Source organism: Molossus molossus, unplaced genomic scaffold (genome assembly GCF_014108415.1).
Source record: "Molossus molossus isolate mMolMol1 unplaced genomic scaffold, mMolMol1.p scaffold_m16_p_8, whole genome shotgun sequence".
In the NCBI taxonomy this organism is placed as follows: domain Eukaryota; kingdom Metazoa; phylum Chordata; class Mammalia; order Chiroptera; family Molossidae; genus Molossus; species Molossus molossus.
Window position 1 is genome coordinate 2,489,269 of NW_023425402.1, and position 27,919 is coordinate 2,517,187.

General features: G+C 48.0%; 3 protein-coding genes and 2 non-coding genes across 8 annotated transcripts; 1 reads left to right on the plus strand and 4 right to left on the minus strand.

Moving 5' to 3' along the window:
* Positions 1-92: 92 nt before the first annotated feature.
* On the minus strand, positions 93-12,954 carry DDX39B (DExD-box helicase 39B). 3 transcript variants are annotated; one of them, XM_036247972.1, is made up of 11 exons: positions 12,880-12,954; positions 11,317-11,610; positions 9,946-10,073; positions 9,570-9,662; positions 6,279-6,462; positions 5,078-5,196; positions 2,920-3,051; positions 1,192-1,301; positions 949-1,093; positions 667-814; positions 93-342 (listed from the first exon to the last, which is right to left on the minus strand). In XM_036247972.1, exons 2-11 carry the CDS (start codon positions 11,525-11,527, stop codon positions 326-328), a joined length of 1,287 nt encoding a protein of 428 aa, XP_036103865.1. In that variant the 5' UTR covers positions 11,528-11,610; positions 12,880-12,954; the 3' UTR covers positions 93-325. The 3 variants fall into 3 exon arrangements, with proteins under 3 accessions (XP_036103865.1, XP_036103863.1, XP_036103864.1); XM_036247970.1 differs by having other exon boundaries at positions 11,317-11,654; positions 12,880-12,941; XM_036247971.1 differs by lacking the exon at positions 12,880-12,954 and adding an exon at positions 12,148-12,869.
* Positions 6,153-6,227, minus strand: LOC118622102. The gene has a single exon (XR_004957927.1). It is a non-coding gene; the product is annotated as a small nucleolar RNA SNORD83 (small nucleolar RNA).
* On the minus strand, positions 12,060-12,137 carry LOC118622100. The gene has a single exon (XR_004957925.1). It is a non-coding gene; the product is annotated as a small nucleolar RNA SNORD83 (small nucleolar RNA).
* A 2,092-nt stretch (positions 12,955-15,046) lies between the features above and the next one.
* On the minus strand, positions 15,047-17,074 carry ATP6V1G2 (ATPase H+ transporting V1 subunit G2). The gene is made up of 3 exons (XM_036247975.1): positions 16,942-17,074; positions 16,575-16,675; positions 15,047-16,089 (listed from the first exon to the last, which is right to left on the minus strand). Exons 1-3 carry the CDS (start codon positions 17,021-17,023, stop codon positions 15,916-15,918), a joined length of 357 nt encoding a protein of 118 aa, XP_036103868.1. The 5' UTR covers positions 17,024-17,074; the 3' UTR covers positions 15,047-15,915.
* A 1,854-nt stretch (positions 17,075-18,928) lies between these two features.
* Positions 18,929-27,914, plus strand: NFKBIL1 (NFKB inhibitor like 1). Of its 2 annotated transcripts, none has more exons than XM_036247973.1 (4): positions 18,929-19,232; positions 19,401-19,677; positions 25,355-25,576; positions 25,717-27,914. In XM_036247973.1, exons 2-4 carry the CDS (start codon positions 19,413-19,415, stop codon positions 26,292-26,294), a joined length of 1,065 nt encoding a protein of 354 aa, XP_036103866.1. In that variant the 5' UTR covers positions 18,929-19,232; positions 19,401-19,412; the 3' UTR covers positions 26,295-27,914. The 2 variants fall into 2 exon arrangements, with proteins under 2 accessions (XP_036103866.1, XP_036103867.1); XM_036247974.1 differs by having other exon boundaries at positions 18,929-18,991.
* The last annotated feature ends 5 nt before the right edge of the window (positions 27,915-27,919 follow it).

The following is a 27,919-nucleotide window of genomic DNA, read 5'->3' on the forward strand; positions in this document are numbered from 1 at the left end:
CACTTTGACCCCTCCCTCTGATGAACTTGGCCCCACGTAAATAACCTAAAACTTCACCCAAAATCTAATAAAAGGAGCGCTTACAGACACCATAAGACACATGTGTTTTTTAGTTTTGTTAAAAAAAGTTCTGACAAATAAGGAAATAGGAGTTTAGAAGTGGTGATGCAAAAGAGGGCGGGCATGGGGTGGGCAGAGGGAAGGCATGGGGCGGGGCAGGGGTTGTCAGGGGTAGGTGGCAGTAGTGTCTCCTTCACCCCCACGCCTGGTGTCATCTCCTGAAGAGGGACAGACTGTCACATTCCAGAACAGGAAGATGAGTCCTTTATCGTGTCTGTTCAACTGAAGAGAAAATACAGCAGTTAGAAAAAGACATGAAAAAGGTGAGGTTGGCAGAAACACATGCCCACACACGCAGATGTCTGTATGGTGCTGGGTCTAAAGGGCAGATGTGGGGGTAGGGAAAGAAAGAATCTGATGACAGAAGAGATCCCATAGAGGTGAACTAAACATCCGAACACAGCATCGAGATTGGGGGGCGTGAACTCGTCAGGTGCCCATGATGTACTAGGGGCTTTACCCACATAATGGGATCCCAGACAAACACAGTAAGGAACAAGGAGAACTAAGGAGTTAGGGGAGTGGGTTTCTGTAATCGATACTCACTGTAGGAGGAGATATCTATCTCATCCGGCAGCTCACTAATATTGACCTCAAAGCGATCCTGCACATCGTTGAGAATCTTGGCATCATTCTCATCTGACACAAACGTGATGGCCAAACCCTTGGTGCCAAACCGGCCTGCTCTGGCCACCTGGGAGGAGACAGAAGGTAGGACTGGAAACCCCAAGGGGAAAACACCCAAGAGGAGGGATGAGATGCATACTATGAAGACAGAAATGCGGGGTGGGAGAGATCACTGAATGTCCTTGCGGGCACAGTGCTGACCCGATGCAGGTAGGTGTCGGAATCCTCAGGCATGTCGTAGTTAAAGGCAATGTTCACCCGCTCAATGTCCATGCCTCGGCCGAATAGGTTGGTAGCCACAAGAATTCGTCGTTGAAAATCTTTAAACTGCTGATACCGAGAAAGCCTTTGTGAGAAAGGAAATTAGAAAAATGTTGAGAGTCCCTTCTCTCAAGTTTCTTTTCCTCCCAAGGATACAAAACATCTTCCCCATTTCCAACTCACCTCTCCTCCTGGGGCATCCCACGGTGGATGGCGATGGCTGGGAAGTTCTGCTCCACCAGGAGCTGGGCCAGGGCAATGCAACGCTGCACAGACTTCACAAAGATCACCACCTGCGTGTGTGCGTGTGAGATGTGGGTCCACGCGTGCAGGACATTGTATGAAAAAGGAGTTCTGGGTAATTACTCTTCTAAAGGAATTCCTCTCAGTCCCTATCATGTTTCCTTTCTGCTCTAAATGTAACTTTACCCTAATTCTAGATAGATTTTAGTGCAAATAAACCATGTAACAGGTAAAATGATGCAACACTTCTCAGTAAATAGTACAGGAAAAACAAATTTCAGAACTTTTCAACCTTATTAAATACTTTAAGGATTTTTATTTTAACCCTCAACCGAGGGTATTTTTCCATTTATCTTCCGAGATAATGGAAGAGAGGGCCCTTGCTGGTTTGGCTCAGCGGTTAGAGCGTGGGCCTGTGGACCAATGGGTCGCGGATTCGATTCTGGCCAAGGGCACGTACCTCAGTTACAGTTCATCCCATCCCTGGTTGGGTTGTACGGAGGCAACCAGTCGATGTGTCTGTTTCTCACATCAACGTTTCTCTCTCTCCCATTCTATCTGATGATAAATGTAAAAAAAATATCCTTGGGTGAGGATAAAAAAGAAAAAAAGAATGGGAGAATGGGAGAGTGGGAGGGGGAGGGGGAAGAGAGAGAAACATTGATGCTAGAAAGACACACTGACTAGTTGCCACCTGCATGACCCCAACCAAGGCTGGGGATTGAACCACTACTGAGGTACGTGCCCTTGACTGGAATCAAACCCCCAACTCTTTGGTGCATGGGCCGACGCTCTAACAGCTGAGCCAAACCAGCCAGGGCTACCCTTTAAGGGCTTTATTTTTTTGAGGTTACCTACTGAGTTTATTTACAGAGTACCCGTCTATGCCAGCAATGGAACAGAAAAGCAGCCCCCCCTTGCTCACGCTCAGCTCCAAGACATTTATATTCTCACTTAGAAGAATCTCACTTAAGATGGGCCGGGTGGCTCCTTGGAGTGTTGTCTGGTACACCACAGAAGGTGCAGGCTGCCCTGGCCACTCACTCACTGGTTAGAGCGTCAGCCCACAGACTGAAGAGTTGTGGGTTCGATCAGCCCTGGTCGGGGTGGTGCAGGAGGCAACTGATCAATGTGTCTCTCTCACATCAATGTTTCTCTTTCTCTCTCTCCCTCACATTGTCTGAAAATAAATGGAGAAATATCCTTGGGTGAAGATCTAAAAAAAGGTTGCAGGTGTGATCCCGTCAGGGTACATACAGGGTGACAACCAATCAATGTCTCTCTTTCTAAGATCAATCAAAACATCCTCAGGTGATGATTTAAAAAAAAAAAAGAGCCCGGCCAGTGTGGCTCAGTGGTGGAGCATCAAGCCATACACCAAGAGGTCACCAGTTGGATTCCCGATCCCCAGTGGGGAGCAGCAGGAGGTGGCCAATTGATGTTCTCTCTTATCGATGTTTTTGTCTCTCTTCCCTTCTCCCTTCCTCTCTTCTCTCAAAAATCAATCAATAAATAAAATTAATAAAGAAAAAAAAAAGTCACTTCAGAGAAGGTGTCCACCACTCTCTTACATCACTGTGCGGTTTCCTCAACAACAGGGTACTGAATACAGATCTCTGCTCCCGTTGGAGACCAGCTCATCCTCCTACTGGATCTTTAACAACTGACCTGGTTGAACTCAAGAACATCCAAAAGGTCAAAGAGCTTCCGGTTCTTCTCGTTGTCCTTCAGTTTCACGTAGTACTGCTGCAACCCATGCAGCGTCAGCTTCGTCTCATCATCCACGAAGATCTCCATTGGCTGAGGGGGAGGGGGAGCAGGGGGTGGGGAACGGGAGGAGGGCAGAGTGGGGGGGTTAAACCTGGGGGGGTGGAGGAAGTTGATCTCCAATACACCCCATGGGGGGAATGGGGAGAAGAAAAGACTGAAAACTCACCCCACCCCCCAAAACACCACCATTTTCATATGGTCTCCTCCACTTTAGATCTAATTTCCTCCCTACCAGTGGAGCCCTAAGACTGCCCGACTGAAACTGTCCTGGGAAGGAACTTGACAGAGAGAAGAGAAGCAGAGAAACCACCCAATGGCAAGATGCCATTACCTCAAATGGAGGTGGGGATGGAAAAAACTAGAAAATCCTCAAAGGGAGAATATGATCCAAACCCCTGGGAAATGGTGGGGACACTGACCGGACGCCAGAACAGTCCCATCAGAGCGAGCACAAGGGTGCGGAAAGGACGAGGGCTGCTCCACAAGCTCTCCAGGAGGGAGCCACACCCATGCTGGGAAGGGACGCTGCGAGAGACCCAATCAAAACACCAGGAAAGGAGAAGCAAAGGGGCTCAGGGGCTCGAGCTGAAGAACAGCTCGCCCTCGACCACAAGGGCATAGGTCTAGATGAGACTGGCCCGAGCTAAGGTGCACGCCATCCAGTGTCACGTGGAAGCACCTGTAAGTGGTGCCAGGAAACCCAGAGCTGCAGGTATGCACTTATCTTTTTACCCATGAAGGGGAGGACGGTAGCATTAAAAAAAGACAAATTAAAAATTTTCAATAAAGTAAAATAAATAAAAAAATTTAAAAGACAGGAATTGACACAAAACCCAACTCGAGCCCAGATTTCCTATCCTTCTTCACTACCCTGGGAACACAGCTAACATGAAGACCCAGGGCCCACGGCCTCAGGAAAAGAGGTGTGCCACAGAGGACAGCCAGGAGCAGACTGCAGAAGGCAGGCTAGCAAAGGCAGGCTTTCCAGAAAAAAGTTCCATGGCCTCTTTCAAAACTAAGTGTAGCCCAGGTCCAGCTACAGACAAGGAGCTGCCCTCCATGGGAAGGAGCAGAGCAGGGAGGTGCGCAGTACATGCCACTGCTCACCAACGGGCCACCCAGCCCCAGCCCGATCCGCCTGCCACATCAGGTCAAGTGCCTCACTTCACCTTTCCTATACCCCTCTCCTCTGAGTATTAAATAAAAAGAAAAAAAACTACCACCCCATTCAGGACACCCCTCCCCACCCAACACATATGGGGAAATAAGGAGCACGGCACGCCTTGGGTTCAGGAAAAAAACCGGGAACGGAAAAAGAGGCTGGTTTGGTCCTCAGCTTCCTGGTCAGGTTTCCCCGCGGCCTCCGCTGCCGCCATCCACCGCCGGTGCCGTCTGAATTCCCCCGCTGCGCCACAGTGCTTCTCTCTGCTGCCGGCTCATGGCTCATGGCTCACATCAACCGAGGTTCCACGTGGGTGCGAGGAGGTTCGCGCGGGAAGGAGTAGGGGATCGGGGACTGAGGTGCCAAAGGCCCCCACCCCTGGAGGTGGGGAGGGAGCAGATTCATGTGTGCTGTTTGCTCTTCTTTTGGACATGCCCTGCCAACTGTCTGTCCCTCTCTTGCTCTCCTGCCACCGGGAGGTCATGAGTTTTGGGGAGCAGAAGGCTCCAGTTGTATGCTCGATGCCACCTTGAGGGTGCGTGGCTGTAGGGGATATGTAGGAGACGATGGGTGGGTGGAGGGCAGAAAACCCTGCCCTCTCCCCCGAAAGGGAGAAGAGGTTCAAAAATGCTGTGATTTAAAAAAAAAAAAGTCGAACACTACCCGCTCTCATGTTAACCCGACCAAGTCTTCCGGAATTTCCCTGGCGCCCGCGCAGACCCTAACACTAGCTGTCTCTGCCTCTGTGCGTTTCTTCAAGGAGCCATCACTCCCAGATGGGCTCGTGCCCCCTTCTTGGCACTTGAAGGACAAGGGAGTCTGGAGGAAGAGGGCACGGAAGGGGAGGAGGCAGTGGGCAGGGAGTGGAGGAAGAGAAGGTAGAAGGGTATTTACGTCTTGCATGAACTTGCGGCAGACTGGCCGGATCTCTTTGCTCAAGGTAGCACTGAACATCATGACCTGCTTCTCATGGGGGGTCATGCGAAAAATTTCCTGGACATCCCGACGCATGTCTATGAGAAAAGGGGCAAAAGAAAACAGAGAAGAAAAACAGCTTGTGTCATAAACAAAGACCAGATAGGCCTGCCAGTGAGGTCAGGACTGCTGGAAATGTGTGTGCAACAGTCAGTTCAAGAAAGGACATGCCTCAGGTTTCTCTCTATTTCCTCCAAGTCTCATGAAATCACATCCAGAGTAATACAACAGAAAGAACAATACATTTGGAATCAAGATTTGGAATCAGACTCCAACTCTGTATTTTAACCAGGCAAGAAGTATACATGAAACCCGAAGCATTCAACTGTGAAACAGGGATACAGCCCACCACAGAGGTGCCCCCAAGGACAACACAGCTGGAAAACACTCTACAATTCCCTTCTTCTTACTGGTCTCTCCCCAAGGCCTGGCTACCTGTTATATTCCAGCTGTCAGAGTCCACACCCTGCTTCCTCTGGATCACTTTCCTACCAGTCAGGCCAACAGGACATCTCTACTTGGAGCCCACTTTGTAGCTTGCCATGTGGATACAGCCAGAGATCACTTGGAATGACTTGTCCCTAAGGCTATGGTCATCCCATTCTCATTCACCAAATTTGAGTTCTTAGAGAAAATTTCCTTTAACCCCACTTAGCACACTGGAACACCAAGCCACGCAGACACCTAGCAACACTCTCCACGTTAGTCCTAGAACTTAAGTCTACAAGTCTATTCAGCTGGAAAGCCTGATGATATATGCTGTGCTGAGGATGTGAGAGGGCAGACCGCTGCCTCTCTTCGTTCGGTGTCTCCCCTATGACATCACTGTAGAAATACCTAAAGGAAAGGGAGGTGTAACCAATGTCCAAGATCAACGAAGTCTCTCCTCTCAAAGGTAAAGAAACATCTAACACAGAATGAAGAATAGGACACCCTTCTCCCTAAGCAACAAGGCTGCTTAAAATGCGTAACAACAACCAACCAAGGAAGCCAAAACCATCAGTGATGGGTAGCAGATTAAGAGTCGCCCTGCACTAAAGGCTCCTGTATCAAATAAACATCATTTGGCTCCAAAGGGCAACCCCCAGATCAGTAGCCCAATCCTGGCACTGCCACTCACCGAGTTGTTCGAGCATCTTATCACATTCGTCCAAGATAAAGTGTTTAATGTGTTTGAGGTTCAGGCTCTTATTTCGAGCCAAGGCTAGGATGCGGCCAGGGGTCCCCACGACGATATGCGGGCAGTTCTTCTTCAGCACCTCTTCATCCTTCTTGATAGACAGACCACCAAAAAACACTGCAACCTGCCAACCCGGGAGAAAAGAGTGTCTCACAATGAAACAATGATTCCAGCCCAGCCAGAGTAGCTCAGTGGTTAAGCATCAACCCATGCACCAAGAGGTCGCCAGTTCGATTCCTGGTCAGGGCACATGCCCAGATTGTGGACCCAATCCCCAGAGGGGGGCATGCAGGAGGCGGCCAATCGATGTTCTCTCTCATCGATGTTTCTCTGTCTCTCCCTTCCTTTCTCTCTAAAATCAATAAAGAAAAAGTGTTTTAAAAAAAGAAATAATGATTCCAATCTCCCCATAGTACCCATCCTTTCAGTTTGCTCTAAACCAATTCTTAGAACATTTCAGAGCTAAAAGGGATATTAGAGGCCATCTAATCTAAAATCACTATATCCCCAAACATTGAGGCTAAGAAACAAAAATGACTTGCCCAAAGTTACATGGCTAATCTGGGCAGTCAGGACCAGCATTAAGTTCCTCTGCCTTAACCATCCTTCCCATGACTCTAAGAACAGGCTTAGCATGAGAGCAGCAAGGAATCACCAGAATGTCAAGTACTGCCACAAAGCTCATAGAACATCGAGTTTTCCTAACTCAACCCAGACTTTTAAACTCCTCTGTACAAACCATATAAAATTACTGATTCTGGCTTAACATTACTCCATATTAAAACCATTAGAATAGTTGTTGAGGATTAGGGACTTAGTACAGTATAACACCAAAAATTGCTTCCTAGTTTCAAGGGCAGGGAAGGAATCAGACTGTCATGACCCTAATTCTACAGTAAATCTAAAATCACTAAACATGAAGAATACAGCATCACCCACGAAGTTTTCTTACCAAAAAATTTCAGTTTACAGGAAATACTAGGAAGCAAAGTACAAACTAAACAACACTATAAAGAAGTTAACCAAATAAGCCTCAACCAGGTGGCTGAGTTGGTTAGAGCACTGTCCCATACACCAAAAAGGTGGTGGATTCAATTCCTGTCAGGGCACATAAAGGAGAAAACTCATCCCTGTATCTCTCTCACATCAATGTTTCTCTCCCCGCCCCTCCTCCTTCTTCCCACTCTTAAAAAAAAAAAAAAAAAAAAAAAAATCAATGAAAAACATCTCCTCGGGTAAGGATTAAAAAAGGGAGTTAACCAGATAGATGAATCCAGAGATAGGACATTCTGTAGAAATGGCCCAGTCCCTTCAAGTCACTGTAGCATAATTTTGGGCAAAAGGAAATGTCATGCCAATTTGTGTTTGATCTTGACACCAAGCACATAGGCACAAAGGTGATGAGCTGGACCTATACGGGAGGAAATGCAACTCTAGCTCACCACAGAGCTCAACAGTAAATGCTTCCACAGTCATAACAATGGAAACTCTTTCCTGGTCTCCAAGTTTTAGATTCAACCTAGACAAGACTACTTAGGGAAAGGACAGAAAGTAAACGCTATTGACACAGACAGTGTAAAAACAGAGATATACAGCCCTGCCAGTGTGGCTCAGTGGTTGAGCATCAACCCATGCACCCAGAGGTCGCCAGTTCAATTCCCGATCAGGGCACATGCCCAGGTTGTGGGCCAAATCCCCAGTGGGGGGCATGCAGGAGGCGGCCAATCGATGTTCTCTCTCATCAATATTTCTATCTCTCCCTCTCCCTTCCCCTCTCTCTCTAAAATCAATTAAAAAAAAATTTTTTTTGTAAAGAGATATACATAACATGGACACCTACAATATATATAGCATTCAGACCACACTTATTTAAAATTAATTATGTTTCAGCCCTGGCCAGTATGGCTCAGCGGTTAGACCATCGGCCTGAGGACCAGAGAGACCCGGGTTTAGTTCCTGCTAAGGGCACGTACCTCGGTTGTAGTTTGTCCCCGGCCCTGGTTAGTCGTGTGGGTGGGCAACCACTCAACGTGTCCCTTTCGCATCGATGTTTCTCTCTCTCTCTTCCTCTCTCCCCCTCCCACTCTATCTGAACAAAAAATGGAAAAATGTCCTCGAGGATAAAAAAATAATAAAATTAATTATGTTTCAAAAGAAACAGTGTAAATAAGTCAAAAGATCTGTAAGTTGATAAATTGGAGAAAACAGTGACTAATACTTTATTTCACAAAACCATTAGACCTTTCAAAAAAAGTTAACAAATGATTATCTTCTATGAAGTTGGATCAGAGATGAAAGAACACAAATCTTTACACTGTAAGGTCTTCCAGAATACTTAAGCATTTTTACCATGCAGGTACTACCACTACTACTTCAGTTTTGTATGTTATTTTTAAAATATAGTAACAGGGTTGTGGGCTCAATCCCTGGTAAGGGGTGTGCAAGAGGCAGCCAATCAATGTTTCATTCTCATATAGATGTTTCTCTCTCTTCCCCCCTTCCTCTCTCTCTAAGAAAAAATCAATCAGAAAGAAAAGTATGTGTAATGTTTTATATATATATATATATAATAATAATATAGCAAGGAAAATTACAACAAGGAAAATTACAACATCCTAAAGAGAAGTTCTACTCTTCACACCATCCTAGCCAGGAAGGTTCGAGGTTATATACATCAAGGTTAGGTAACAGAGAACAACCCAAGCCAACTTTGCTGCAGCTTCCAGATATCTTTCAATTTTCCACTTTAAAGAATTCTTAAAATTCACACCACACTAGAGCCATTTTGGAGTTTCCAGCCTTCCCTTGCCATACACCACCAAATTCTCAAACTGTCAACCAAAGCACACTGAAATGATTCAAAGTGTCAGCGTAAAGAAGCATAAGCTGAAGGGTGATCCTGGGGAAGCATCCTCCACAGCCCAACCACCCGGTCTCCTATTGCACAAGCGTATTTACACACTGTGTTAAGGGAAAAAACTAGGGAAACTAAAGCTTCTCCAAAATTAGAATACAGCACACATCTCTGAAGTTATAATGCAAATCCAAATTAAGCCCAAAGTTTGCACGAATTTACTATCTATTAGGTGTAACTTACTATCTATTAGATGTAACTCAGGTTCACATACAGATATTTAATATCTGTGGGACATGAAGACTGCTGGTCTGTAAGTCCCCAATGCCTCCAACCCCCCACACCCTCCTCTCCCTGGTCTCTTCACCTTGGCTTACCTTGACATTGGGCATGTATTTAGAGAAGCGCTCATACTCCTTGCTGATTTGAAAAGCCAGCTCCCGAGTGTGACACATCACCAGCACAGACACCTTGGGGGTAAGTAGACGGAAAAACTGTATATCCCTTCACCATCCCTCTGGGAAAGTGACTGTCACAAAAGCATACCTAGCAGATCATAAATGACTTTAATTCTGAGATCTAAATCATTAACCCCATGATTACTACAAAATATTTCCCATGGCCACAAGGATGACAGAGGTCATCTTAGCAACAAGCACTCACAGTTCTGAATGCATCACGTAGCTGAGCTACAGACACCCTGCCCAAATATTCCTGACCAAATCTCCCTCCCTTATATTCTCTCAACTGTACCTGCCCAGTAACTGGCTCCAGCTGCTGCAGTGTGGCCAGCACAAACACTGCCGTTTTTCCCATGCCTGACTTGGCCTGGCACAGGACATCCATTCCCAGAATGGCCTGAGGGATGCACTCATGCTGAACTAAAAACAAAAGAAAAAAGACAAATTAGGCTTCAGTCTCCAGGCCGAACCCATTTCTTGCCACTGAATTCTTAACCAGTTCTTGTCAATTTCCAGATACTTTCTACCTCTCTGCTCCATCAATCAAATTCATCTCCAAATCAGACCTAATTCCTTCTAGCTTTATCTTCCAGCTCCAACCAACCCCCTCCCACCACCCCCTCCTAACAGCCCACTTGCACCTAACAAAAGCTCACCTTTGGTGCTCTGTCCTTATTTTTCCTTAATCTTCAACAATCCATGACATTTGAGTGCCTGCCACAGGCCGTTTCTCCTACTTAGACTGCCATGCTTTAGGTCACGTAACCCTACAACCTTGGACTAAATGAAGGACTTGGTACCTGACCCAAAAGCCAGCCACCTTTAGAACAACCATAAAGGTTTCCAGAGTTGGCCAGCCCAAAAGAGAACTAAAGATACAACCAGCTCCTCTCTGGAAATTTAAAATTATGAGTCAAGCATGGACAGTGTGGTCCAGTGGGTAGAGCATCGTCCCATGGACTGAGAGGTCCTGTTTCAATTCCCAGTCAGGGCACATGCCCAGGTTTTGGGCTTGATCCCCAATACGGGGCATGCAGGAGGCAACCAATCGATATATCTCTCTCACATCAATGTTTCTCTCTCTCCCTTCCTCTCTAAAAAAAAAAAAAAAAAAAAAAAAAATCAATAAAAACGTATTTAAAAAAATAGCCTGGGCCGTGTGGCTCAGTGGTTGAGCGTCAACCCATGCACCAAGAGGTTGCTGGTTCGATTTCCTGTCAGGACACATGCCCAGGTTTTGGGCCCAAGCCCCAGTGGGGGGCATGCAGGAGACGGCCAATGTTCTCTCTCATCCATGTTTCTATCTCTTCCTCTCCCTTTCTCTCTCTCTAAAATCAAGGAAAAACATTTTTAATTTAAAAATAGTAACAATAAAATTATGAGACAAAATTAAAAACTAGAAGGCAAGAAAAAATGCCAGTCACAAAAACAAACAGCAGACCTCTAAGTTGTTTTTGGATCACCTGCACTTTCTTGCTATCATGAATAAAAAGACCAGCCTACATAAACACCTTCTATTAATAAAATAGTTTCTGGTACTTCCACTACTTATTTCCTAGTCTATCCTAAATATAACTCTGTATCACTGAGGGACCAGGAACATATCTGTTTTTACAATCATTAAAGTGCCTAACGAGTACTCTATGCCCAAGAGAAAATGTACCTTCTGATGGATGCTCAAAGCCACAGTCAACAATGGCCCGGAGTAACTCTGGCTTGAGCAGGAAGTCCCGAAAGCCAGAGCTATGGATGGAGACGTAGGAGCCCTTAACATCCTTCTTGGCAGGGGCCTCGGTCCCATCTCCCCCAGCTGCGGTCTCCACCTCATCATCTTCATAGTCCAAGAGCTCATTGTCCACATCGTTCTCTGCCATAACTGGGCCGGCAGGGGTAGAAGGGGAGGGGCCTCTGGATGCGGTCACGCAGAGTGAGTGAAAACAAGGGAGGAAAGTTGGAGCTTAAGGAATAGAGGAAAAGAGACAATTGTTTTTGACAGAAGAGCTAGGAAAAAAAACACATACAGAAAAAAGACATCAGTCATGAGCACAGCCTTCACCACCTCTTTTCCATCCCCACACCCGTCTCACTTTCCCTAAACTACGAAACCTTTACCTGGAAATAAAAGTAACAAAGAAATACAAAACATAAAAGCAAGAGAAATACAGGGAATGGGAGAGTGGTTCCAGGGAAGGGAAGGTGTTCAGGCCACAGGCTCCCAGCAAGGTTAGGATCAGAGCAGTGGAAGACCAGCTGATGAACCCCTTGCCTGTCAGTAGTAACAGTGAGGAAAACGAACAGGTCATGAGCAGCAGAATATGACTACGGCGGTGGAGAATGGGGATAAGAAATCCTCGGACAGACCTTGCGCTTTCCCTATCATCTCAAACTGCCAACCCCTGGCGTAGCAGCCATCAGTCAAGGGTGATAGATGAAGGTCATCACTGCGCAGAGCGCTCACTTCTCAAAATGAAAACATCATGTGGCTGCCACTCACCTCCCACCGCTCACCAGCCTCCCACTCCTCCGTAGCCTCCGCTGCAGCCTAAAGATCCCTGTGTCATTAGCCAAGGGCGGGGGTTGGGGGTACGAGAAATGGTTCTGCTGGGGAAAACCCTCTCTCCACCATACAATGAGTGAGAAGATAACCGAGAGGACGACGCTCGGCACAACTGAACCTTTACCGAGCAGCCTCACAGCACCGCGCGTTACTCCTCAGGTTAGACTCCTTTCCAAAAAACGCACAATGACATCTCCCGAAATCATTTGCAAAGCGCTCCAAATAAAGGTGAGCAAGTCCAGGTAAGAAAGTCCAACTGGGCCCAGAAGCGGGCTCCTCCCCTTAGTCCTCCGCGGGCCGAGAGACCCAGAAACGAGGAGGTGAGAAGAGCCCCGCCCTCCGCAAAATGCCCAGGACCTGAGGACGCCTAGCGCCGCCTCTCATTGTCGCCAGGGCCTCCAGCAAACGAGAGGCCCACCGGAGGAGCCGAGAGCTAAAGGAACACAATGGCGCCGAGGCCACCATCTTGGATTAAGCCTTTCTAGCTTCCCTACCTCCCCCCCCAGAAACTCTTTGCTCTCGAAAAGGATGCGAGAGTTGAAAATGACGACCCAACTAGGCCCCAGCGACCAGACCATAGCCTGTGGAAGGGATATCAGGAGCCCATGCACTAGGATGGCCGCAGAGAAGCGCAGATGGAAATGGATGGTACAGAAGGCCAAACCTTACCTGAGCAAGGCAAACGCGTATGGCGGCAGCAACAGCAAAGGAGGCAATCTGCCTTCACTTCCGGTTCCCAGTTTCCCTCTACCCCGGCCTCCCGCCTTCTCCGCGGCTAGCGTGCAGGCGCAAAGGGCCGGGAAGAAGGACCTTCCTCCGTTCTGTAGTTCCGCGCGTTCCGGGGTTGCCTTTAGAAACTGCCTGTGTGAATTTTGTTTAAAAACCACTTCTAACCCCTCCAGTACTGCCAGTAACAAAAGGCATAGAGGAAACTAGCATCCCCTTCCACTGATATTTTCTTTCTCTTGTCCCACTTTTCTCCACGCCCCTCACCTCTTCATTTAGGTTCTTGCCACGCAGGTCTTCTCTTTGGGCACCCCTCCGTGGCGAGGGACGAGGCTGGCGAGGCGGGGGGTTCCCACGGGGTCCTTGGCCCAGTAGTCAAGGTGACCTGGGGGCGTCCGCGCTGGAGCTAGGGAACGTCTGGCCCCAGCTCAGGTGAGGGAGTGATCCGTGCTCGGGAGTCCTGCTCTTAGCCTTTTCGCAGCCGTGGGGACCGTGGATGGCATTTTCCCAAAAGTAGTGTTGGTCAATGTACAAGATGTTCTAAGGACCCTAAGCTGGTGGGCAGGGGCCACGAGTCAAGGCGTTCTGAACCTACTGAGTGGGAGATGGGGTCTAGATTGGACCCTAAGTGTAAAGATAAATGAGGGCTTGAGGGTCATAGAATATTCCATAAGTACTGTTACTGCGACCAGAATGTTCTTAGCCCTGCTCCCAATAGCCCCATTGTTCAGCCAGGATTTTTTCCTGAATGAGGCATGTGATAGGGGCCCCCGTCTTTATGCTGCAGAGGTCAGACTTGATGTCTGTTGTTTGACAAAAATGATAACAAACGTTTGGCCCTTTAACTGTGATTACACAATCATTTAACACGAAGGAGTGGGGACCATTACTCCTATTCTATTAAAAAGCCTGGACTTAGAGAATAAAGCAACATGTGGGAAGTAATACAGCTAGTCAGGTGACAGAGCCAAGATGTAAACACCTCTTATTCTCCCTTCTTAAAGAGTGGTTAATAAATGCACTACTACAGCCCTGGCCGGTTTGGCTCAGCGGTTGGAGCCCTGACCTGCGGACCAGAGAGTCCTGGGTTTGGTTCCCGCTAGAGGCACGTACCACTAAATAAATGAATAAATAAATGCACTACTGATTACCTCATTGGTTGGAGTCCTTCGGGGAGCATGCCTGTTTTCTGTGGCCAAAAGAAATACAGTAACAAGGATGGTGTCATAAAAGGGCAGTTTTTCCAACCCTAAGTATCAATTTATTCAACAGTATTTATCCTGCCTACCCTGTCCCAAGTGCTACCCTAGGATCTGGGGACATAGCAATGAACAGCCCTGTCATCATAGAGTTCACATTACAGGGGAAACAACATACAGACATAAACATGTCAAATAGTACTAAGTGCTATGAAAAAAAATAAAGCAAAGTGATAATAGAGAAAATAAAATGACACGAGCACTGCTAAGAGAGTCACTAAAATAGGACCTGAGGCCACTGAGGAAGGGGGGCCCGTGCACACCTTGTGCCGCAGTTCTCTGAGCTGCTGTGAAGTTGCTAAACTCAATTCAAGGTTGTCACACACATCCTGAAACAACTGCTTCAGGGACACAAGGACTTGACCAGCTCCTTGTAGTTTTCACCTCCCTCATTTGCATATTGGAACCAATCAACCCCTAGCCAGCAATCCTTCATTTGCATGAAGGACTTGCACTTTGTGGTTTTTGCTTTTATAAACCCTGCTTTTCTTTGTTCTCTCCGCAGTCGAGCAGTTAACTGAATTTGCATCGATGGGAGTGTTGGTGCAGTCCTTTTGCTCAAGTAAATGCCTTTTGTTATTACAGTCTGAGCCTCTTTGGTTAATGAAGGGACAGAGTGCTTGTTCCTACACCCCAGCTTTTCTCCACAGTTGCCATCTATAGTCCTCAAGTTCCCAAACTAGAAATCACTTATGTTTCTCTCTTTAGAGAAGTAATAACATATTATTTGCTATGTTTCTCCAACAAGTTTCAAAGGACAGCTCTTTGGAGTGTTTGGGGAATACGGAAAGAAGACACAAGAAAGTGGCTGAAAATGAGAAATGATGAAACAAAAGGTATTGCTCATAGTCATTTTATTGAGATTTTATTCACAAAGGAAGTCCATGCATACACAGGAACACAACATCACTTCAGATCTCAGGAAGCAGCGACCATCTGATGGGTCTTTGTGGGAATAAAAAATAGGAGAAATCCAATAAAGAGACCAACTTATGATAGACAAAAGAAGGGCTAAGAAATGCATCTTTCTGGAACTAAATGGGGATAAAAGAAATCATTTTATCTTTTCAGGAATCATAAGATCACTGGGGAAAGAGAGGTGGGAAGAAACAATTCTTCAGAGAATTACTAGGGTCCAGAATGAATGAGTAGCATTAGAGAGCCACAGACAGAAGTGAGGAAACAGCTGTGTTTAGGTTTGCGCAAGTGGACACGGGATGATAATAACATCACGAGGTTGCCATTAATTGAATCAAAGCTACCACATTCCAGAAAACATGCCAGGCTCTTTATAGGATGATTCCTAGTCACTGCAGCAACCCTGAAAGGTAAGCATTATTATTCCAGTGTCGCAGAGGAGGACACTGAGGCTACAGGTTAAGTAGCTTGTCCTGGTTGCGCAGCTAACAAGTAGCAGGGTCAGGAGAGGGACCCAAGCCTGCCAGGCTCTTGAGTTAGGATGTTTTCTACATCCCTGCTTCTCCATGCTACAAATTTTACAGAGGGGTTGCGTGAAGGTGACTTGAGAGTGTTCAAGGTCCCAGGGAAGGTTAAAGAACAACAGGATTCAGGTCTGAGCGGAATACCTGTATTTCACAGGTGAATTACTGTGTACTGCCTCCTAGAATTTCTAGGGAATGGAAAGGAGAGTAGAATTAGGGTGGGAGGTGATTCTGATTTGGGGATTTTTTTGAGAAGGAGTCAGACCCTAGGGTTTGTCCTAGGCAGCAATCCGGTAATTGGGGTGGACCTGGGGCCTGACATCGCAGACCATACCAAGTAGCTGGGCCAGGACGCGTCCTCGGTTTTTCTGCTGGGAACTCTGCATGCCCTGCACTTGGTGCTTTGTAGCCTGCTCCACTTCTGCGGACAGGTTCCCCTGGGAGCCCATGGCCTGGGGGGTGACGAAGGGGTAGAAGAGAAAATGAAAGAAACAGAAACAGTGAAAAAAGGGTCCAGGCATGTGAAGGGAAAAATCCTGGTGTAAGGCCAGGGAGAAAGGCCCTCTCCAAAACCACCCATCCCACAGAAATATCCAGACACCAAGGAGAGCAACACAATCCCTTCCTCCAAAACCTGACATGCAACTTCACCCTAAAACAGATAGTACAATCCCCACCCTCACCACCCATGACCACTGAACTCTGCCCTCCACCCTAAATGTCATCATACTCCACAGACTGTGGCAATTCCCCACAAGCTTTTCAAGTCCTTCAAAACACTCAGACTCTCTTAAGTATCACATAGCTTGACCAGTGTCATGGTCCCCACCAGGATACCCTCTGTCCTTTACCATCTTATTTTCTTGTAGAATCACCCTGTACACACCTCACCAGATGCACCCACCAACATGCCATCCCCAACTCTCCCCAGACTCACCGCCTGCTGTTTGCTCTGGAATTCCAGTTCTCGTTCTCGGCGGTATTGTTCCACTTCCATCTGTGCCTCCTCCTTTGCCTGCTTCAGACGCCGGGCCTTTCCTGGAGAGAAAAGAAAGGACAGGAGGTTGGGGTAAACCCTCCACAAAATATAATAGTAGGGGTCAGTCCTTTCCAGAAAGTTGTTCTGCCTTCTCTTAGCCAACCAGGTGCTAGATTTTAATACCCATTTCTTCTTTCCTAATCAGCCACCCCCAGCCCCCAGTTCTCTGCTCACCAGGCTTGGGTTTTCCTAAGGACTCATAATGGTTGCTGTCCACCCACCCCGTTTTCTTTCCAGACTCCAAGGGAGGAAGGAGACGACTCACTCTTTCTGGCATCTGCCACCTTCTCAGCCGCTCGTTTTTCCGCTTGCAGGAGCTGCTGGATACCCTGGGATTGACTGGCCATTTCTGTCGTTATGGCAGATTCTGTTTCGGATGCTACCAAGGTACCAAATGCCCTTCCCCCCCACCCGCCTACTTCTCTTCCAGCTCGTTGCTGCAGTCCTCCATTACTCCTGGGTCTTAGTGCTCCCCTTTTCACTAAGCCTTCTGCACCGTGTGTCTCCCTAAAACTGATCCTCCCAATGATGGCTGGTCCTCATCTCCCACCTCTCTGGCAGTACCGAAAACGACCGCTTGGGGACAGCAGAGACCAGACCCAAAGCTGCCCACTAACTTCACAGCAGGTTCAAGGCTTTCCCAGCTTCTGAAGATCTAGGAATGGGGCAGGAGCTGAAAAGAGGGTATTCGGGAGAGAAGGAGGCATACAGGGGTTAAGAATGGGGTGAGAGGTAAGGAAGTCACCATGCCTGGTGCGTTGGAAGAAGAGTACACTGAACTTCTCTGGATTCTTTCAACATCTCCTCTCCTTTTTTCTTCTCCCTCTGTTGTAACCTGTCAGCAAGATAACCAGAGATGCACAGCGGAATTGTAAGGGAGCACTTTATTACACCAGCGGGCTGAAGGGGGGATCTCCCCAAATCGACAACCCTGAGCTTCCTTTGTTCTTTGCTTATATCGGAACAAAACACAGAAAAAAACAAACAAACAAACAAAAACTACATTAGAAAAACAGAAAAAGTTACATTCAAAGAAAAAAAACCTACATTCCTCCTGGTCTGCTTAATTGGTACCGGGGCTGATACAATATGCTCCAGAGGAGACGAGGGGTCGGTTGCAGGGGTTAGGGCCATCATTAATCTCTTTATTTTTATGGTCCCTTCAAGTTTCCCAAGACCATCATTAACTCCTTATCTTTACGGTTCTTCTGGGTGTCAGTCGCAGGTTTTTTAGAAAACTGTTCGGGTGTTTACGTGCAGGAATAACTGATCAGAATGGAGTTTGATTTTTAAAATAGCCCAGTTCACCTCCCTTTTCCATCTCTTCTACATCTTTCCCAAGTCCAAATTTCTGCAACCATCTCACTTGCCTTGTTCTACAATTGTTTCCTTATGTCTTTTCAGGCCTGTGTTTTCTCTTTATTGTTTTTTAGAGAGTGAGGAAGGGAGAGGGAGAGGGAGAGAGAGATAGAAACATTGATGAGAGAACATCAGTTGGCTGCCTCCTGTATGCCCCTCACTGGGGGTTTGGCCCACAACCTCGGCATGTGCCCTGACTGGGAATCGAACCAGTGACCTCTTCTTGGTGCGTAGGTCAATGCTCAACCACTGAGCCACACCAGCCAGGTTGTTTTCTCTTTTTGATCTGTCCCTGTTCTTGGCCTCAATGTGGTTTTGTTTTGTTAATAATTTTTTCTTTATTGATTTTAGAGAGGAAGGAAGGGAGAGGGAGAAAGAGATAGAAACATCAATGAGAGAGAACATTGATTGGCCGCCTCCTGACCAGGAATCGAACCGGCAACCTCTTGGTGAATGGGTTGACCCTCAGCCACTGAGCCACAACATCTGGGGCTTCACTGTGAATTTTATTTTGCCCTTATCTCTACTGTTTTTGCTCTTCCTCTCCTCATCTTTTTGGCTATCACTGAACCACTCCTCTCTCTTCCCAGCTGGGAGGCGGGGGTAAACTTCCAAATCGCTCTCCTTTATCCTCCCCGCCTCTGCTCCTGTTCCTCCTCGCCTATCCTCCAGTCTCAGGGTTCCAGGCAGACCCTTTATCTTGAGTTCCCTAGGTTTCCCCCGAGGCCAGATCGAGGAGACACACCTCCCCGCCCCCACGGCGCCGCCTGGAGGGGGAACGACTTTCGTAACGCGCCTTAGGTCATTTCCGCCCTCTACCTGCGTCTCAGCGGCGCCCTTTCCGGCGCCCTTTCCGCCAGCCTAGATTGTCTCTGCCTTCCGGCCTCGCCTTCCCAGAGCGGCCGAAACACCGGCGGCCCCGCTGCTGAGGGGCGCTTGGGGCGGGGCCAGGCCTGGTGAGTAGCCCCTCCCCCCAGGGCCCAGAGGGAGGAACCTTAACATCGGTCCTTCGGGCATAATATACTCAATTTCTAGATCATTATTTTAAATTGTTAGTGATATTTTTAAATTCAAATTTCTGTTGATAAAAATGACCCCCATCAGCCCCTATTCGTCTTTTTCAGAGTCCTTTGTTTAAAATGTACCTGGGTCAGTGAGCCACTAAACAGTAATTTGTCCTTTCCTCAACTTAAAAAGGTTAAATCTGTGACCCCAGCCCCCTTTGAATGTTTTCAGCCCTATCGTTTGTAAGGGGGCGGGTGAGATGTGAAAACCGGGGACCAAAGGGAGGAACGGAAGGAATGGCGGCGGGGTGGGGGGCGGCCAAGTCCGGGGTCCCGACTGAAGCCGTTTTCCCTGCGTCAGCCCGAGAGCTCCATGGCCTCCGCCGCCCGCCGCCGGCGCCGGGAGCGTCGCTTCCGCCGGTACTTGTCTGCAGGTCGGCTGGCCCGGGCCCGGGCCCTCCTCCAGCGACACCCGGGCCTCGACGTCGATGCTGGACGGCCCCCGCCACTGCACCGGGCCTGTGCCCGCCACGACGCCCCGGCCCTGTGCCTGCTGCTTCGGCTGGGCGCTGACCCTGCCCACCAGGACCGCCACGGAAACACGGCGCTGCACGCCGCCGCCCGCCAGGGCCCGGATGGTGAGTCGGCCTGTGGAGAATAAGGTCACCACAACCCACCTGGTCTGAGGCGAAGGCTGGCTGTTTGGTCCTGGCACTTAGGGAGGTAGTGGAGCAGGCTGGTATGTGGCAGTCGCTTGTGCTGTTACAATACTGAACTACCACTGTCGGAAGAGCCCAACACTCCCCAAACAGTAACTGCTCTTCAGGTTTCCAGTCTTTCTAGATTAGTAGCTACCTTGTCTCTTGAGTGGTTGGTTGCTTATAGCACAAAAAGTAGCATAGAGGGTTGGCATTAGAGTTAGATTGCCTGGGTTCAAATCCCAGCTCCATACTTAATAGCTGGGATTTCTTGGGCAAGTTACCAAATTCCCTGAGGCTTAGTTTGCCCATGTACAAAATTAAATAATGATAACCCTTGCTATGTGCCAGGCACTTCTCACAAAGTAACTCGTTTAATCCTCACCACAACCCTGTGAGGTTATAAGTACTAATATTATCCCGTTTCCCAGCTAAGGGTACAGCACAGAGAAGTTATTTGCCAAAACGGTAGAGCAGCGATTGTAACCCAGGCAGCCCAGCTGGGCCGTCATCCTGTGTGATACCTTACAGAATTGCTACAGAATCCTGCAGTGATAGTGCCTGTGCTCAAAGCCCCCATCTGGGGTAAGTGTTTTAAGAATCAAATGAAACAGTACACGTGATAAGTACTCAGTAGATACTGGCCATTGTTGTTCCTGTTGTTATCAGCAGACCCATACTCCCTTACCCATGATTCTGAAACTCAAAAACACTGAGAGCCAGACATATTTTATCAGTCTACCACCAAACTCATTTGATGGCAAAACCTAACCTGGACTAAAGTGAGGCTGCCTACGATTTGTTTTTATCAAACTTATGTCAATATTCAGAAACATTTATGTGTCTGGTTCCTAGGGCTGCCCAGACCATCCTGGGCTACCTAATACATAGTGTGTGTATTTTCAGATGAGCTCCATCAATTCCCAACATGGAAATCTGAAAACCCTCTGACAGCAGGTCCATGGGGCCTGCTGACACTGTAGTGCCGTGGAGGCAGCTCTGTAGAGGTATAGCCCTCAGGAAAATGAAAGGCAGAACCTCTTTCCCCTTCTGGATATTTTCCCTTCAAGAGTAGGAGCATTTGAGGAGAATCTCTAGGCTCATTCAATTTGCTGCTATTACCATCCCCGAGCTCCCCAAGTATAAGAACCCATCCCCACACCCACACCTCCCCCTTATAGTAAAATGTCCCCTATTCTTTAATTCCCCTTAACATAAGTGAGATAGGCTGGCACACTGGGATTTTTTTAAATTTAAAAACAGAGGAGGTTTACAAAGTGTACATGTCTAACCGAACAACCGACCTTGTAGGGAGCAAGAGCCAAGTACACTGAGGCAGGCCTGAGACCTCATCCAAGTTCCAGTTCAAGCACTAGGGCCATGGGCTGTATGACAGAGACTAGCAGTTCACCCTCTGTGAACCTAATTTGCCTCTAAAATGCAGGTTGTGAGTGTAAGAGGCAAGCACTTGGTGTAGTTTGGCACTAACTAGATGATAAGTAGTGTTATTTTTATTTTGATGTTATTTAATTAAGGCTATTTTAATAATAAAAATATTCCTTATCAGCCCTGGCCGGTTTGGCTCAGCGGTTGGAGCATTGGCCTGCGGACCAGAGAGTCCCAGGTTCGGTTCCTGCTGGGGGCACGTACCAAAAATATATATATATATTCCTCATCATATGGTAAGTGCTTCCTTCATTATATTGAATCCCAAGAAGCCTGCAAGATTGATATTCTGGAACTTTCTTCCAAAGGAGGATCAGCTTTCAGGTCACATCTAAGCCCTGTGGTCTTCTTAGGCCTTACTTTCTCCTGGTCCCTGCCAACCCTGTCACCAGGGGGCCTTCTAACTCCTTGGTAGAAAGGTCCATCTCCTTCCATTTCCAGCTGCTTTAGAAACCACTGTGCCTTAAAACGCAGATGAAATGATCTAGGATCCCCTGAGGAGGGGCATTCCCTTCAGCTCCCATGGTAGGCCAGAGGGATTTGCCTGTTCTGCTGGGTTGGCTGGGCTGTGTTATTACACCCAGTGAGATGTCGGTGAATGGCCCCTATCGTGGGTTTTTGGTAACCTCTCTTTGGACATATCACCTCATAGGGAAGTTGTCTCAGCTGTCAAAAACCCTTGTATAAACACACCTTAGTCAGACAATAACCGTTTTCTATGTACAGCAAGAATTAGCACTAAGAAACAGGGTCATTTTCTCACAGTCCGCAAAAAGAATAAAATGCAAAACCAACTGGATATATTTTTATTCTGACTGCAGGGCACTTCTGCTGTGTACCAGCGCAGCAGCTGACTTGACCTGCACAGCAGAAGTAGGCTGTGGACATGTTTACAGGTGGCTGAGCTATCCGGGCCATGTTCCTTTTGCCTTTCCAGCCTTACCTCCCACAGCACACCTACAAGCTGCAACTCCACAACGTGGCTCTGTCTTCAGTGCCCCCACTCAGCATGTTTTTCACAAGCCTGCATGTCTCTTGCCTATTGCTTTTCTGTCTGCCAGATTTCTACTTTGCTAAGTTATTCTCCCTTCCCAGCCCAACATAAGCCACCTCCTTCTGTAAGCCCTCTCGGACCACCCTGCCCACTATTACCTTTTCTTCCTCTGCCTGCCTCAGTCAGTTGTCCTCAATATAAGCTTCTGATAATGGTACCAGTTAGTATGAACTTTGCTTTAAGGTAGAAATCATCTTGTTATGGGGAGAAGAAAAGCAGTGTTTTTATCACTAAGACAAAGTCCATTTTTACTCCACAAAATTTTTTTTTGTATTTATTTTTCCCAATAGAAAAAATACCTTGGGAAAAGTTGATCTACACTGCTAAATTGATAAAGTTGGCTTTCCAACTGGAGGACGTTGAGCTATTTAATAAATGATATCGGACATTTGCTTCACCCACAGAATAATAGAGTCCTCCCTCATACCCTACGTAAAAGTAAGTTACAGCTGATTAAACACCTGCATATGACAGGAAGGGTATATACCAAATTCATGGGAGGGGGTTCCCCTGAGGGGAATAAAACTTAGAAGGCAGCATCAAAGAAAATTTTAGCTCTATCTATGATGGTTTTATTTAAAATAAAAAGATGTTGCAAAAATGGCAATATATTAACATACCTTGTGATAGGAATAGAGGTGCTTATTGTACTATACTTTGTACTTTTTTGAATTTTTTAGATTTCCAAAAATAAAAGTAACTGTAGTACAAAACACAAGGGAGTGGTTTTGTAATCTTGGAGTGTAGAAAACCTTCCTAAGAATGAAAGTCAAAGCTATTGATACAGATAAAAGTACATAAAACTTTTTAAATGGGAGAAAATATCTACAGTATATGTAACAGACACAGTTGATACCTGTACTATATTATAAAGAGCTGTCAACTCTATGTTATAATTTCCAAGGGAAAAGTAGATGAATATGAACAAATCATTCACAACAGAAACACAAAGAGCCGAAAAGCATATGAAAAAAGAAAATTTCATAACTAAAATATTTTTTAATCTGTCAGATGGGCCAAATAAAAAGGTTGATAAGCTTTAGTTTGGGTAAAGGACAACACAGGCACTCCTGTTTCCTTGGTAAGGGTTTGTGTTGGCACAAATGAGAGCAGTTTGGCAAAATCACACATGTTCTTTGACTCAGAAGTTCCACCGCTGAGAAACGACTCCGCAGAAACACCACAAGGAGTCTGTGTGTCTATATGTACAGAGCCGAACAGTTTGGAAACAAAGTCTGTCAACTGAGGGGGTGGGATGTGTTTGTTTTGTGCGCAGTGGAACACTACACACTCATAAAAAAGGAGGTCGACCACGCTCACTCCTGTGGAAAATATAAATGAGATGTTAAGTGAAAAGAACAAGTTGCCAAATAATATATATAGTATGGTCACATAGCTCTGAAAAAATTGTCACCCATGTGTGTGTTTATATGCCCTAGACAGGACTGGAAGGGACCGCAACAAAGTGTGAAGAGTGATTAAATGTATTCTTTACTCTTTAAGAGGAAAGGGAAATTTTACATTGCTATATCCCACTCACATTAAAAGATCAACTGAGCCCTGGCTGGTTTGGCTCAGTGGTTAGAGCGTTGGCCTGTAGTCCAGAGAGACCCAGGTTCGGTTCCCGCTAAGGGCACCTACCTCGGTTGCAGTTTGTCCCCGGCCCTGGTTGGTCGTGCGGGTGGCAGCCACTCGATGTGTCCCTTTCATGTCGATGTTTCTCTCTCTCTCTCTCTCTTCCTCTGTCTCCCACTCTATCTGAACAAAAAAAATAGAAAAATGTCCTCGGGTGAGGATAAAAAAGATAATAATAAAAGATCAACTGAGAGTGGGGAAGCCACCCACAGTCCTGCCCCCCAGAGACGGGCTGCACATCTCCCTGCTGCTGTTTCAGCCATAGATTCGGTCTCTGTTTTCATGCCATTACAGTCAGATCCCATGTAGTTTTGTAGCCAGCTTTTCCACACACAAACGTCATTTTTAGTGCCTATTTAATATCCTGTATCATATTTTACTTGTGTTTATAGTTGGAAGCCTTTCTCCTTAAAACCTGTGAACCTAAAAACTTCCCCTGCAAGCCTGAGCACCCACCCACCTCACGCCTGCCGTGAGCCCTGCGTGAGTGGAAGACAGGACCAGTTACTTGCTGTGTGAGACAAGTTGGGAGGGCTTGTGACAGGTCCTATCAGTACTGAGGAGAAGTGCCCCCTCCCCTCACCCTGGTGTGGTGTGGGCTGGGTAGCACTTGAGTGTGCCAGGAGATGTGGGGCAGTGGGCCTTTGCCAGCTAAGGCTGGGCGCGCTCTGCCCTACCTTCCTGGCAGTGACAGAACAGCCAGTCTTTTCCCAAACAGCCAGTACCTTCTAGTGCCACAGAATGAAGATCGAGGGACCACTGGCCCGTTTCCTCCTGCCCCAGGGAGAGAAAGTAGGTCCACAGGAAGAGAGTGTGCCTCACCTTCGGTCCCAAAAGTGAAAGAGGTGCTTGGTGGCCTGGGTTGGCAGTGAAGTGAGCACCACATGGCCACACTGGAGCGTATGCAATGAAGTCAGGACACAGGAAGGGGGGCTCAGGAATGGCAGCCCCTCTTCTGTGTCAATGGGCCCCTCCTTCTCAGTCCCTTTTCCCTCCACTAGGCCAACATTCATTTGGAAAGAGCTAGCTGGGCTGCTGGAAACATTTCTGTGGCTCAAACTCATTGCTGATCGGGCCCCTCTACCTCCCACCCCCTCTAAAGATACCTATTATATATTTGTACATTTATAGTGGCAGAGTAGAATGTTCATATATTTCTACTAGTCTGAAGTATAATGTGGGTTGAGAAACCCAACAGGAGGTATAAAATGACAATGTTTTCAAGCAGAAAATGGAATACATAGAGGTTTTAGACATTGCCCTGGGTGGCTGGAGGCAGGCTGGAAAATGTCATTTGACATAGCAGAACTCCCTGGACAGTGAAATCGTTTGTGGGGACACAGGTCAGGACATTTTAAACTGGTAAACTCAGTAAATGTCTGTCCGATCCCCGTGGGCAGAGAGGGCGAGAGTGGCCTCAGGATCCCAGGTGGCGCCCTGTGGGGGCCCAGCTGACTCCTTGCACTGCTCTCACACCTACAGCCTACACAGACTTCTTCCTGCCGCTGTTGAGTCGCTGTCCCTCTGCCATGGGAATAAAGAATAAGGATGGGGAGACCCCTGGGCAAATTCTGGGCTGGGGACCCCCCTGGGATTCTGCTGAAGAAGAGGAAGAAGATGAGGCGTCCAGAGAGCGCGAGTGGAGGCAGAAGCTTCAGGGAGAGCTCGAGGACGAGTGGCAGGAGGTCGCGGGGCGGCTGGAAGGTGAGGGGCCAATTCCCACCCACAGCAGCCCTTCCCCACAGGCTGCTTTTCCTCCACCCCGCCCTCTTTACCGCCCTGCTGCTCTTGCCCTGTGACCTGATGGCCTCTCCCCGACACCCCCGTCCTGCCCTCCCATACAGATGATGCTTCCTATGAGACCCAGGAACCTGAGTCCTTCTCAGCCTGGTCAGACCGCCTAGCCCAGGAACATGCTCAGAAGTGCCAGCAGCAGCATAAGGCAAAGGGAGCCTTCCAGCCCCTACGGACCAAGGGCTCCAGTCTCAGCTGGCAGCGGCAGGAGGAGGAGCAGCGGCTTTTCCGAGAGCGAGCCAGAGCCAAGGAGCAAGAACTGCGGGAGAGTCGAGCCAGGCGGGCACAGGAGCGGGCACCAGAGGCTCACAGGGACCCAGAGCCCAGGACCCAGCACTCCAAAGGAGCGGGGAGGAGCGGCCTGTGGTGCTTCAGCGATGTGCCCTGGCCCTGCCCTGGAGGAGGAGACCCGGAGGCCATGGCTGCAGCCCTGGTGGCCAGGGGCCCCCCCTTGGAGGAGCAGGGGGCTCTGAGGAGGTACTTGAGGGTCCAGCAGGTTTGCTGGCACCCTGACCGCTTCCTACAGCGATTCCGAAGCCAGATTGAGACCTGGGAGCTGGGTCGCGTGATGGGAGCTGTGACAGCCCTTTCTCAGGCCTTGAATCGCCATGCGGAGGCTCTCAAGTAACCTCAGGGAAACAAGGAGAAACTGTAGGGAACGCAGCCTTCGGGGCAGGGCACCGTCAGAGATGGGGATGACGAGGACCAGGCCGATGCTACGCAGCAGAGGATGTGGGGTGGAAACACAACATGCAGTGAGCGGGGGAGGACAGGCCACCACCACTGCTCCTCGACTGCCATTTCCTAATAAGACCTAGTTCCACATCTCACTCCCAGTAGCTCCTCTGCCTTTTTCCATCGCTGTGGTTTTCATCACCCACAACATCTCCTTTCCCGCCCTCTTGCCAAAACCCATGGCTCCCACACACCTGAGACACGCACACACACTAGTCCGTGCCCTCAACTAGAGATGAGAAGCCCCTGCTGGCCCACCCGAAGGGTTGGTCCTGAGAAGGCCCAGTTTGCCCTCCAGTCTCATTTTATTTGCTATACCAGGCTCCCCTGGGCAATCAGCAGCCAGAGAGATAAATGTGAACAGTAGCAAAAAAAAGGAACAAGACCAGTTCTCCCCTCCCCAGCTCCCCAACCAGAACCACATCCTCCTCCCCACTAGCACCCCTCCTCTAGCACAGACAGGGCTTTCCCTTTGCTGAGTCACTGAATGGTCCAAGTTGGGGGCAGCTGGAGCTTGGGGACCATAAGGAGGTTGTGGGAGGTCAGAGGATAGAAGCAGAATGGATGAAGGAAGAGCCCTGTGGGGAGGTGGAATTTCGGTTGCTAAAATTAGCAGGGGAAGTAGCCGGAAAGAGCCAAATGATGTAACCTGGATTGTCTGTTCTTGGGCAACCAGGAGTCCACACCCCGGGGAAGAGTTAAGTAAAACGGAGTCACTACAGTCAGGCAGCTACATTACTAAAGTCAAGTAGGTTGAGGCCTGAAGAAGCGGTTCTGTTCTCATTTTAACCAGCCCGGGAACTTAAACTTCTGAACTTTCCAGTCCTATGTCCGTGCCTGGACATTCTCCTGATTATTCCTGAAGGACTCGTGTATCCATTAACCCGACATCCATTGCCCAGACCTCTGGATGTGACCAGACCTCTTGGTGCTCATCTAGACCACCTGACATCTGGTTAATAACCATCCTGGATCAATCCTAGGGCTAAGGCTACAGGACTGATAATTCTTAAGAATGCACTTTTTACTATAAAAACTCTAACTTTTCTTCTTCAGAAACACTTCTGGGTTATTGCCTAGTTATGTTTCCAGTTTGCAAACCTGTGAATAAATCTCTATCATGTATTTCTAGCCAAAGCCTCCAAATACTGAGTTTGTTCAACAGCCTCAATTCTCTGTTCCCTCCATATAGCTTCTGCCCCCATCCCAAGCCTGGGTTCCATCACTGGGAAGCCAGGCCTGCCTTCCAGATAAATGTCCTGAGAGACGGAGGGAGAAGGCCTGGAATTGCCATGAAGAACTGAGGGGTGCCATCCCTCCCACTCTTCATACTCGGCTGTCCCTCCAGCATCCTGGACTGGGGTAGGAAGTTATAGGTGGTACCAAACCTCACCGCCCTTCGCCTGGGCACAGCAGCAAAGTTGGTGAAAGGGCAGGGCCCTGGCCGGTGTGGCTCAGAGGTTAGAGTGTCAGCCTGTGGACCAGAGGGTTGTGGGTTTGATTCTCAGTCAAGGGCAC